Genomic DNA, 12,742 nt, shown 5'->3' with positions numbered 1-12,742 from the left:
TTTAACACACTCGGGGGCAGGGGCAGGGGCAGGGGCAGGGGCAGGGTGAGGCAAGATCCTGCCAGAGGCTGGAGAAATGTCCCAGGTGGCACGGGGCCATGCCTTTTTCTCCTGGCTGCTCTCACTCTGCTCCACTCAAGACATCACCAACTGCCAGCGCTGTCAGTGTGCAGGGGACAGGGGGTTGGGGACACATGCTGCATGTCCGCCTCGCCCCACCCTCTCAGCTCCCTGCAGTCCTTACTGGCGTCCCACCTCACGTAGGAACAGACTGGGACCAAGAGAGGAATGCTGGGAACTGAGGTGGTGCCAGGCTAAACCCAGGTCTGCCTGGTGTGGCCAGGGCACGGGGCAGAGACCCGAGCAAGCTCAGGGCGCAGCAGCAGAGCCCACCTCACCTGCTTGCTCGGCTGCTGCTCCTGTGGGTGTGGCCTGTCCAGCAGTTACCTTGGCTGGCTGAGCGGCCTGGGGTGGAGAGGCCTCCTATGGTGTTGGGCAGAAAGGGGCAACTGTCCACCCTGAATGCTGCCCCCACACCCACTGACCCATGCAAGCATCTGTTTTCTGTTGCCTTTTTATAGCAAAAAGCCTTTCTGGACCTGTTTTGCTTTTATGACTTGAAGATATTTATTCTGGGTTTTGTAGCATTTTTATTATATGGTGACTTTTTTCAAATAAAAGCAACTTTGCCATGACTCTTGCTTGGATCTGACTCCCCGATGCCTTACACACATTATCCCTATCCAAAATGGAAGTGTTTCAGAGTTTGGGTGTTTTCAGATCTGGGGCAATGTGCCTGTGTTGATGAGACCTCTTGGGGATGAGACCCAAGTCCATCATGTGAGGTCGGGAGTGGGTTCTCTCTCAGGCCTCATGTCTTTGCTGGGAAGGTTTGGAGCATCTTGGACACTGCGATTCTGGATAAAGGACACCTGACATGTACTAGGCAAGGGGACGTCTGTGGAATGACGAATTTAAAGCAAGTACTTGATGAATACCTGGCTTCTCGGTGCAAATATCTGATGTGCATTGGTGACCTGAGCTTATGCCATGTGTCAGCCCTAAGAAGGAACTGGACATCTTCCTGTAGCTTCTCTGACTCCCCCAACAGGTAGGGGGACTCCTTCCCGGTAGCCTGTCCCCTGAGAGCATTCTAGGTGCCCACCGCGGAGCTCTGAGCTCCCACTGCTCTTTCTACTCATCTCTCCCCAGCCCCTGGCTCATCGAGCCTTTACGATGAGTTATACGAGTTCCAGATGCTTCTGTAACAGGCCACGACTGTTTTGCATAATGTGAACTTAAGAACAATCTCAGACCTCTATCCAGCGGTAGAGCCTGACGACCTCACTCCATGCGGGAACTCCCACCGCCCACGCAGACACACGCCTGGGCTGGCTTCTGATCTATGGAGAAAAACGTCGGTGAGACACCAACTCTACATTTTTGAAAAATTTATTTTATAATACTCTTAGAAGCTAAGAACTCTGCCACGCATGAACCAAATTTAGAATGAAGATTATTCCCTAGTTTCTACTTCCTTTTGAAATTTTATAAACAAGATTTGTATACAAGAGGTAGCAGAGGAAAATTCCAGTCTGCTTGTTCCAAGCTCAACAGGTAACTGCACACACCTCGATGTCAGCAGGGAGGCTGGGGCGACACGGAGGGTGTCCGGTGACGCGCGCTCTGGGTCCTACACCTGCCTCTAGTTGTCAGTGACCACATGAGTACTCCGGGAGGAGTCTGGGCGGGATGCCGTCAGATGCTTGTTGGCTTTCTTTCCCAGGATGCCTTGAATGGGCCGAATCGGTCATCCTAAGCTCGGCCTTCGCTAAGGGAGCATCCTGAGACATACGGCGTTGAGTTAATTGTGCAATTCCTGCTCATTTTGCAGACCATTTTGAAAGATTTATAAAAAACATCTTCATCCAAAAAATTGGCAGTAAAAATGACAACTCTTCCAAGGTAATCCTGTCATTATTGTCACTTTGTTGTTCTATGTTTAAAAAAGTCATCAGCAGGCTCGTGGACTGCAGCCGTCGGAAATCAAGTGGTTACTGGCGAAGAGAAAACGATGTCATCGCAGCGACAACTTGGGCAAAACTAACCGAAGCATCTAACACACAACAGTGACGGGCATCCGGGTGGAGCTTTAGTGAGGACAGCAGGCGCGGGGGTGTGGGAGGCGTCGTTTCCATAGGAAATAAGGGGCGAGAAGTGGTCATTTCACTCCTGAATTTGGGCTCCTGAGACTGCAGTGGCCAGCGATGACACCCCAACACACATCATCGCCAGCATTTCAATGTCATGTCCCTCACAACCTTTTTGTGAAGATCCCGGGGTGGAGAGGTGAGGGTGGGGCAGGGGAAACAGCAGGACACGGAGTACCCAGGTACTCGAAGTCCATTCCAGAATATCACAGTCAACATTGCAAGAACATTAGAACCATCTACGATCTGCAGATTGCCTCTGTCCGTTTCTGGGAGAGCACAGCTGTGCTCTTAAAAGCTAGCCCTTCCATCTTCTCCATGGATCAAAAGAGCCATCACTCCCTGCGGTTAAGTGGTGAAATTACAAAGAGAAGCCTGAACTGCACGTAAACCTCCACGGGTGAATAGTGAAATGACCGGGCGGCTGAAAGCACACAGCAGTGGAAAGCTGTCTGCCCTGCCACGTGTCTATGCAAGATGCAAAAGCAACCAAAAAGGCACTTGGGGCTTGGCTGCGCCTCTCTGACTTGGCAAGTCTAACCGACAGTGGCAATCTGGCACTTCCTAGGGCTCCCCTAGTTCTGCACACGATGAGTTGAGAATAAGGCAGAACATATAACTAAAGGCAAAACAGGGTTGAAAACGTGTGTGAGCAATTCAAAATACAAAATGTACAAAATACAGGAATATGGACTCTGTTGGAGTAACCCCCCCCCACACCCCGCCAAAGGGGAGCCTGTACCTAACCTGAAACGAGTGAGCAGGGCCATGCTTTGGGAATACACCTACACAGATAGTTGTTCAATTGCTTTCTAGTTATTCTGGGAAAATAAATCGTAAACCTGGCTGTCTTCTCGGTGTTAATCAGTCATGTTGAAGAGAAACAAAGTCTCAAATTTCTTCTCTATTAAAATTGCTATGAAACCCACAGAGCAATGTCTCCCAATTCAAATATTTAACTTCATATACAACCAGTATCAAAGGTTTCAGTGATAATGTTTTAAGCAAAAGCAAATGATTGCAGATCACATGATTTAAAGACTACAGTTTATTCAATATGTCTCCGAGCATTAAAAAGATAGTTTTATGAAGTTAAACTCAATAAAATTATATCTTAAAGTGCTTTTAATTTTGCTGTTTTTAAAACTGGTTTTGGGAACAATGCATAACTTCTTTAGTGACTGATGTCTAACAACGCACCCTATACTTTTGGAGAACACGGCTTTTTTTTTTTTTTTTAAATTGCTCTTTTCAGTCTCAATAATATCAGAAAAAAATACCTTAAAGAGCATTAGCAATTTCTCAATTTTTGATCCTGGTAACAATTCATCAAGATCCAAGCTTATGCCCAGGGTGCTCGACCAGATCCATTTCAAATTCTATACAAATAGGGAGACATATTAAATACAAAGGTCTGTGTAAACTGAATTTTTAACTACTATTTTACAATGAAAAGGGGTTTTATCACATATCTTTACATCATTTTAAATTAGATATTCCTATTCAATGTTATTACTGCAAGATTAAAAATTTGCCCTCACATATCTAAAGGCAGCTTGCTTTATTTTTTTTCCCCTTAAAATATAAAAACCGAAGGAATTTCTCTTGTGGCATCATAGAGAAAGCAACAGCTTTACCCCCACTCTTGTATGTTCACGGAACGAGAAAGTCTGCCACCGGTCTGATTTCCTAAAAATCCACAGAAACTTTCATCCACCGGGACAGTCGATCCACGTGGTGAGGTTCTCCCACCGCCAAGCAGCTCCCAGGCCTTCGAGTGGCCAAAGCGCTTTTTCTTCAGAGCACGCTCCTCCAGGGCCACAGCGGCTCTTGCAGTCTGGGCTCCTCCAAGGCCTTCAAGGATGAGATTCTGGTGTCAAAAAGATGCTGAGTGTCCCACACGGGGGTGTGACTCCTCGCCAGGGCTGGGCGCAGTCCTCTAAGGGTCAACATCATCAAGGTCACTTCTTAACTCACCAATCATCATTGGAGACTCAGAACCCTGTGGAAAAGAACAAGACATTAAACTTAACATAAGGTTTGAGGACAAGCTTTCTATGCCAACTGCCTTATTTGTGTCTGTAATTTAAACATGTTCTCATCTAGCAACCTAATTCAGTGTTTGCTAGTGGGCCATAAGGTGTAGTGATGGGGCCAGATGGGGTAGGGGTGAAATGCAATACTCTGCAAGGGCCAGCTCCCATGGGAAGGTCCTCAGTTCAAGGCCAGAGACCTCCCTGAGTATGTGTGTCCACGATGCAGCGCTGACTGAAGGTTGGGGGTGGGATGTGGCCTCAAGACCCTGAGGGGGGTGCTGTCTCTCTGCTACTCATGGAAGTACATACATAAACTTCAAAAAAAAACCCTGAAACAGAACAAAAAAGGTAATAACTATTACACATTATATCTGTCGATTCATGATTATGCAAAATACTTTCATTCCCTGGTAGAACTGAGTGACCTGCCTAACCTCACAGTGCTATGCTACCCACACAGGCAGGCTCTTGTTACAACTCAGAGTGACAAGGGGAGGACGCCGAGAGGGAGCGGCTGCCTCTGATACCCACTGTGCTGGGTGCTGTGCTTACTTTCTCTGCACTGCACCCGCCCAAGATGGGCGCTGGGGCATCCCTGGGTCTGAATTCTGTCACCAACTCTGTGCCCTTTGGCTTATACACTGACCAACTAGTTCTGAACACTTACCATGTGCCTTGGGACTGATCTGGTTGGAGGGGAGGTGGGGAGAAGCAGGGACAGCCCCTGCGGAAGTGACAGGTAAGCTCGGTGGGAGTTGGGGGGGGGAGCTGTCGGGGAGGTGAGTGGGAGGGCCGGAGGTAGAAGGAACAAAGTACACTTTATATGTAAAAGTTTAGAAAGTAAGATGGAGGTGCACAGGGGCAGGGGACAGACTGTGCCGAGGAGTTTCCTAACCACAAAGGACAGCCGTGGAAAGGTTAGAGCAAGTGGCCTGGAGAGAAGCCAGAGTGGGGATGGGGTTTTGAGCAGAGATCCAGGTACTGAGGAGCTTCTGGCAGACGGAAGAGATGGATGAGCACTGGGGGAGGCCGGCTGCCTGCGGTGTGAAGGAACTGTTTGATGGCATGGAGGTGTCCGGCCTGCTGCCTGGTGACAGGGGTGCTGCTTACGCGAGAGGACACTGATGGAGAACCAGCTTGGGTAGGGAGGTAATGGGGAGCTGGGCGTGCTGAGTTTGAGGGCTCTTTGAGACATATCAAGTACAGACAGCAAGAACAAGCGAGCTGGATGCGCCTGTCCAAAACTCAGAAGAAACGAAGCCATTGAGTGTGGATGAGGAAGCGCTGAGTGGGGAAAGGAGCCTAGGACAGACTTGAGCAATTACGGGTGGCCTAGGAGAGGCTGAATTGGGGAGGAGACTGAGGAAGATCAGCCAGAAGGTTCCAGGAAAACAAGGAGAGCCTGGTGTGATGGAGGCACTGAAGAGAGTGTTTCCAAAAGGGAGGACTGGCTGTAGTGCCACAGCCGCTGCGAGCAAAACTGAAAGGTGCAGGCACCACAATCGAGAGGTGGGAGTAGGCTGGAGAGGCTCAAGAATGAGCGAGAGAGAAGACAGGGAGAGTGAAGTTTAGAGAACGCTTTGGAGAAGGTGCTGTGAAAGGAAAGAGGGCAGGAGGTAATAAAAGGGAAGGAGAGGTTTTTCTGAGGGGATGGGAGAGATCTGAGTGTGTTGAAATTGCAAAGGATCTGGGAGATGTAGGGAGACTTCAAGATACCAGAGAGGGGGGGGGAGAAACAGTAAACTGCTGAGAGTGACCTGGGTTAAGTCACACCACCCTGCTGGAGTATTTCACACGTGGTAGGCGTTCAGTGAGTATTTTCTTTTTCTACTATAGTGATCATTACTGAAAAAAGATAATTAAAAAAAAAAAAAGCTTACAATGATTCTTTGACTCCCCTGATAACGCCACTATACCTCAATAACATGAGGCCTAGGACCAGCAGTTAGCGTAATGGCTATGTCGCTGGACTCCCATGTGGTTGAACACGGTTTGCGTCCCGGACCCAGTGGCTTAAAACTCACGCCGGGCACGTGTGCGTGCATGCCCAAGATCCTGAGAGGAGAATGGAGGAGAAGCGATTGTGGTGTGGCCAGTCCCCTGGGGGATGATTTCTCGTTTTCTGTCTGTCTCTCTGTCTGTCTGGTGAGTGCATGTGCCCTAAAGCAAAAATCTCTCCATAAAAAACAAAAAAACAAGAAGACATGAGGCCTTTCCATCTAAGGGTCCATGTTTCAGCAAGGCAGGTGAAAGCAGAAGGGGGATTTTTAGTAGCCTGACAGAGAGATGAACAGCTGGGACAGGTACCCTGTGGCCTGGCTTCACTGGCACTAGCTCTAAATGGATTAGAGTGGCCAGCTGACGCCTTGAGGCCTTGTATTTTCCATGTACAGCACTGGTCAGCTTTGCACACACTGTCAGGGAGTCCTCAGCTGAGATCACTGGAGGGTGGAGCTGGTGTCTCCTCAGATGCACCCTCCAGAGGCATCTTTTTTCCCTGATCATAGAAATTCTTTTTGGACTGCTTAAGAGCAAGGGCCGCCCTCTCACACAGGACACGCCCTGCAGTTATACCTGCTGTAAGTGCCTCTCCCCGTTCTCGTTTGCAGGACTGCTCTCTGACCCGTTACTGCTCCCAGACTGCTCCTTCTCATTCAACAGAGCTGTGGCATATGCTAAGGTGTCCTGCGGGGGATTTAAACACAGGAGAAAAAGTTAGAAGCTGTTTGGAGGCAGCAGCGAGCACCAAGGAAAACTGCCCTTCACCTGACCTTTGGCAGGACCAGGGCCTCAGGAGTCTTCCCAGCAGCCACCAGAGCACCCTCTCAACCCCCATCCCTGTGGAGCCAGACTGACCAACTGCATTGCTTTTCTTCTAGACAAATCATTGATCTAGACAGACCTAGACAAGTGCACACCAGTCTGCTGCTATTTCATAGAAATTCAATCATTTTCTCTTCTCATTTACAACCCAAACCTCCCTCCTTGGAGGCTGCAGTTTCTGAGAAACACGATGAAACTCACACATGCAGATTTCAAATCATTCAAACACAAAAACCGACTCTCACCTGAGCGGAAATGGTTCGCTGAAACGTTTTTCCAGTTGACGTTTCATTGGAGACGTTACTCTGCGGTGTCCAATAATGTTCTGACATCTGAGAGGAAAGGTCAAAAAGAGATGCCCAGTAAGCCCCTGTGAGTCCAGTTTCTATCATTAGACATCGGAGTCTAAAAAGCTTCCAAAATAGAAGTGCCCCCAGGCCCTCCACTACATCTGGCAGCTGCATGGAAAATGTCACTTCCACTCTCGAGATGCAGTAAAATACTCCTTAATATACTCATTCCAATCCTTCACCTGCAAAGTTCAGACACATGTTTGCATAATGCACACAGGTAGGTACCGTGCATATGAAAGAAATGCTTCAAGTCTGAAAATACTCTGGGGTCAGTCTCCAAACTAGGTTTAAGAGATGTTCCTTGTTCCAGTATGCTATTATTCCTGTGTTACGGCCGGAGATGTTCAAAACCCAGTTACCTTCTTCTGCAGCCACTGCACAGCCCAACTCCAGTGATGAGAATTCTCCTTGAAGTATTCTTTAGCGGCAGGACACCTGGTGATTGAGGGATTTTATTAGCCAAATGCCTTCTCTGCAAATCTGTTTGTTTAAGCTGCATAATATCATTTTTTTTTAGAGAGAGAGATTTTTGCTAAAGGATATGAGTTCTCGCTGGAGAGAGACAGACAGAAAGTGAGAAATCACCCCCCGGGGGGATGGCCATGCCACAGTCCTTTTTCCTCCATTCTCCTCTCAGGATCTCTGGCATACACGTATACACGCCTGGTGTGAGTTTTAATCTGCTGGGTATGGGACTTGAACCGAGGTCGACACTATGGGAGTCCAGAGACATAACCATTACACCATCTGCTGTACTTTTTATTCTACAGTATCTTTTCATTCTGAGACACAAGTGTTATCTCCATTAAAATTCAGTTGTCTTTAAAATTTTACTTTTTTGTTTGGATAGCTAATACATTCACATTCACATGTAGTTAAACTTCAAAAACAAAGTTCCTATTCTATTTCTAACTCTCATTCACTTGGTTCTACTAAAATTCAAAGTTAGAAATGAGTAATAAAACAAAACTAAAAATCCCACAATAAATTGTACATTTAATAAAATGATCTCTCGATACAATCAAATTAGCCTTTAATTTTTCTGTGTGATTTGAATAAGAAGAAAGAGATTACAGGAAAAATAATTTTTAAGAATGGTCTTAGAGCCCCCCTGCCTTTGTGTTCTTGGAAAACTGTCCTTTATAGTTAAAGGCAGTTCTGAGGGCAACGTGGCCACTAACGTGAGTATACACAGGTATGTGAAGGACGCAGGGTCTTGAGAAGGGCGGCTATCTTGACTAAGCCTCTGCCATCAGACGGACTCTGTGGCCCCAGAACCGTCTGGAAGAGGCACTCAAATACTCATGACATGCTGCACATCTCCAGTCTAACTGACGAACCCACAACCGGTAGGACGATACCCATCTGTGTCCACGGTCCTGTGTCATCTGAGAAACGCGTGTTTGCACATTACTTCAAATGGGCTCTGATTTATATCTGTTTAGGAAGCTGAAATGCAGCAGGTTAAGCCAAGTTGATTTCTCATTCTTATTCTCATGTTCAAGAACGGCAAAACTCATGCTTAAGAATCAAGATAAATCCGGAACAAGACAAATTAAAGCTTGGTGTGGGCCAGCTGTTGGCATGGTGGTTAAGATGGTTGGATCCCACCTGGCCAGCTGCATGGTTTGAGTTCCAGACCTGGTGGTTTGAAAAATACGCAAGGCGTGTGTATGTATGCCTAAAATCCAAAAAGGAGAGGGGGAATGGAGAAGGGATTGTAGTGTGACCATATCCACTGGGGGTGCTTTATCACTTTTTCTGTCTCTCCAGCAAGTGCATGTTCCCTACAGCAGAAAAAAAAAAAAAAGTCTTGATGCAAGACTCAGTGATGGTAGCATATAGGCACCTCATCAGGCTCACTAACCCTGGGCTGTCAGTCACTCCGATCTGTTTGCCCAGGTACTTCACAGAGGAGTCAAACTAGCAAACCACGATCGCTCCTAACATGAAGAAACTTTACTTCTCAACTTTCCCTTGGCAGAAGAAAGGAAAAACAAAATGTGTTACACAAACATACCGATACATTATTCTGCCTTATAAAGGAAAGAAATTCTGGCCCAGGAGTAGTGGCGTGGGCAGGAGGGTGCTGCTGTGTCACTGGAGCCATGAGAAAGGCCTGGGTTTGGATCCTGGGCCAACCTGAACATTCAGGGGCACCTGCAATCCTGGCTGGCTGGGAGGAAGTCTGCAGTGTGGTGAGACCCTGTCAAGACTACCTCCCTCTTTTGAAATATACGAAGTTTAAAAAAAAAAAAGGGAAAGAAATTCTGACACATGCCACAACATGGATGAACTCTGAAGACACTAAGCTAATGAAATAAGCCAGTCACAAAAAGACAAAAGACTAAGACCCTACTTATGTGAGGTGCCTAGAGGAGTCAAATTCTTAGAGACAGAAATGAGAACAGGGGCCACCAGGGCCTTGGGAGGGAGTGCACGGGGAGTGAGCACTTGGTGGGACCTGCGTCTCAGTGGGGAAGGTGAAAGAGTTACAGAGATGGACGGTGGTGACGGTGGTTGCCCAGCAATGTCAATCTACTTGATGCCACCCAACTGAACTTTAGAAAAACGGTTAAAATGGTAAAGTTTATGTTATATATATTTTACCATAATTAAACAAACAAACAAAAAACCTTCATCGAGCTGGTGTCCAAATCTTAGTTCTGTGATTCTAGGTGTGTCACTTACACCATCAGTGACACATGATTAAACCAGACCCAGCCTTGTGAAATGGCTGCAAGACTGAATACGTTAACATGGCCCAGTCCTGGGGCTCGCAAATGCTCAGCAGCTGTGGGTGACATGATTTTTGTCTTGAGAGGTTATGTTATTTTATTTTTGTGGAGAGATTTTTTTTTGCTATAGGGCGCGTGCGCTCGCCAGACAGAGAGAGACATAGAGACAGAAAGCGAGAAATCACCCCCCAGGGGGGATGGTCATGCCGCAATCCCTTCTCCTCCATTCTCCTCTTGGGATCTTGGGCATGCATGCACACGTGCCTGGCGTGAGTTTTAAGCCACCAGGTCTGGGACGCGAACCGCGGTCGACTACGTGGGAGTCCAGCGACATAGCCATTACGCTAACTGCCGGTTCCCTCGAGAGGTTATTTTGACCTTTTTTTTTTTTTTTTGGTAAAGGCTTTTGCCTTAGGGCGTGTGTGCTCACCAGAGAGAGAAACAGAGCGAAAGTGAGAAATCAGCACCCAAGGGGATATGGCCATGCTGCAATCCTTTCTCCATTGCCCTCCCGGGATCTTGGGCACGCATGTACACATGCCTGGTGTTAGTTTCAAGCCACCAGGACTTGAACTATGTGGGAGTCCAGCGATGTTACAGTTATATCATCTGCTGACCCCTAGAGGCCATTGTGAAATTCAGGACCTAGACCTGAGAAGGGGTAGTTGGGTTACACTAATGAAGTAGGCCTTGAGTGAGGGTTATTATTATTTTTATTATTATTCCATAAAATTTGCCACTCTTTTAATATTCCTCCTTCCCATTTTTTTTTGCGATCATCTGAGTAGGTTTCCATGCCTTCCAAGCAAATGTGCCCTGACTAAACCAGACTCTAGGGACCAAAACGAGGACGTTTTTTCCTAATCATGTATGACTGACTTGCAATTCACATAATACTTCCTCCTGCACCTCAAGTCGATACTTACTTTTGAGCAAGAGTCACGAGGAACTTGACACACTGGTAGCAGCGACTGCTGTCCACATGGTTGCTATGGTGCATCAGGGCTGAGGGAGGAAAGGAGGCCGTTTTAACCAGAGCGTGACGCTGGAAGTGGCTCCAGCTACTAACGAGCTTGTGTGTGTTTTAAGGACTTTTCCACAGGATCCATGTGCTTGCTGGTGGAGGACGGTGAGAGGGGCAGTGAGAGGGAAAGTCACCCTCTCACCCCCAGGGGAAATGGCCATGTCACAATCTCTTTTTCCTCCTGAGATTTTGGGTATGCACACACAAGTACTTGGTGTGATTTTGAAGTGCCAGGTCCAGGACTTGAACCATGGTTGCCATGTGGGAGTCCAGCACCTTAACTACCAGGCTACCTGCTGGCTCCAAGATCACATGTTCTAAAAACATATAAAACTATGTCAGTAGGTAAGCACAGTGGGGCCTGGCTCAATACAATCCCCTCATTCCAGCGCTCAGAATCACTACTTTAAATGTGTTCTAAAACATACGCGGTTACAGCCGGCTGGTGGCATGGTGGTTAAGGTGGCTGGATCTCACACAGCCGACTGCGCCATTCTTGAGTCCCAGACTTGGTGGCTTGAAAAACACATCAGGTACATGTGCACTTGTGCCCGAAATTGCCAAAGGGAGGAGAGACAGAGAAGGGACTGTGGCATGACCATGCCCCGCGTGCCTTCCCTTCTCTCTGCTGAGCACAAAATTCCTCTAGCAAATTAAAAATAAAAAAAAAACAACCCCAAAAAACCAAAAAACAGATGGGGATGAAAGTTAAGACTTTGAGGAGAACTGATTAAAAAGGAGCTAAAGTCTACACTGGCTGATTATTCACCTAGAGACCACCGAGCTTCTCCATGAGCATGCCACTGAGATAACAGTTAAGTCATAAGTAACATCGTCAGTCTGGTCAATAGAAATCAGCATCTTAGTTCAGTTCAACAGCCGTTTCCTTTCCTGTGTTTTAGGGATTTAAAGATCAATAACCTTTGGCCCTTGTTCTGGAGGAGTTGTTTTCCAGGTTCCGAGAGCCGCATGCTGCTCTGGCTGGAGAGCACTGCTCCCAGGAGGGGCCTGCAGAGCTGCAGCACGAAATCCCCCCACAATGAGAGGAGGCCTTGACAAGCCTCTCACTACACGGCACAGCTACACCGACTGAGATGAACGGGGGAGTACAAGAGGATGGCGGGTTGGAGATTATTATTATTATTTTTTAGATCCCAGGGACTTTATTGTTGGCTCACTCATCTGTCTGCACACACACGCTCTGTCATGGTAGGGTTCTGCAAGGAGCAGTTGGGATAGTAGTCTTCTATTTGTGCATATAGCCCCCATTCCTCTATAAACGGCAGGTTTTCATTTTCCTCTAGTGCCTTGTCTGGAGCCTGCTTCTCAAGGTCTAGGTGAAAGGAACCTGTCGTACTCCTAGCCACAGAATGCACACAGCCCTGAATCCCAGTCAGGACAGAGCCTGGCAACAAAGGCACGTGCAGCCTCCCTGTCGGAGGGTCCCAGCTGGCCAGTGTCATTGATGGCTCCTCCTCTGGTCCCCCTGCTAGTCTGCGTGCTCTTGAGCCAGCTGCTCTAAGTTGCTGAGCTGAGGGATATAAGACAGGACTGCCCA

General features: G+C 47.5%; 1 protein-coding gene across 2 annotated transcripts in view; it reads right to left on the bottom strand.

Annotated features, from left to right (window-relative positions):
- Positions 1–1,436: 1,436 nt before the first annotated feature.
- USP24 (ubiquitin specific peptidase 24) overlaps positions 1,437–12,742 on the bottom strand; it is a gene marked incomplete at its 5' end in the record, with an annotated part of 162,154 nt that continues 150,848 nt past the window's right edge. For both annotated transcript variants that reach the window (XM_014586891.1, XM_027770887.1), the window contains 5 exon segments: positions 1,437–4,212; positions 6,821–6,931; positions 7,315–7,401; positions 7,782–7,857; positions 11,087–11,165. In XM_014586891.1, coding sequence (XP_014442377.1) covers positions 4,150–4,212; positions 6,821–6,931; positions 7,315–7,401; positions 7,782–7,857; positions 11,087–11,165 — 416 coding nt within the window.

Source organism: Tupaia chinensis, unplaced genomic scaffold (genome assembly GCF_000334495.1).
Source record: "Tupaia chinensis unplaced genomic scaffold, TupChi_1.0 Scaffold000165_2, whole genome shotgun sequence".
NCBI classification, from domain to species: Eukaryota; Metazoa; Chordata; class Mammalia; order Scandentia; family Tupaiidae; genus Tupaia; species Tupaia belangeri.
Note: the sequence above shows the minus strand (reverse complement) of the source record. Positions and strands in the feature narration are given on the sequence as shown.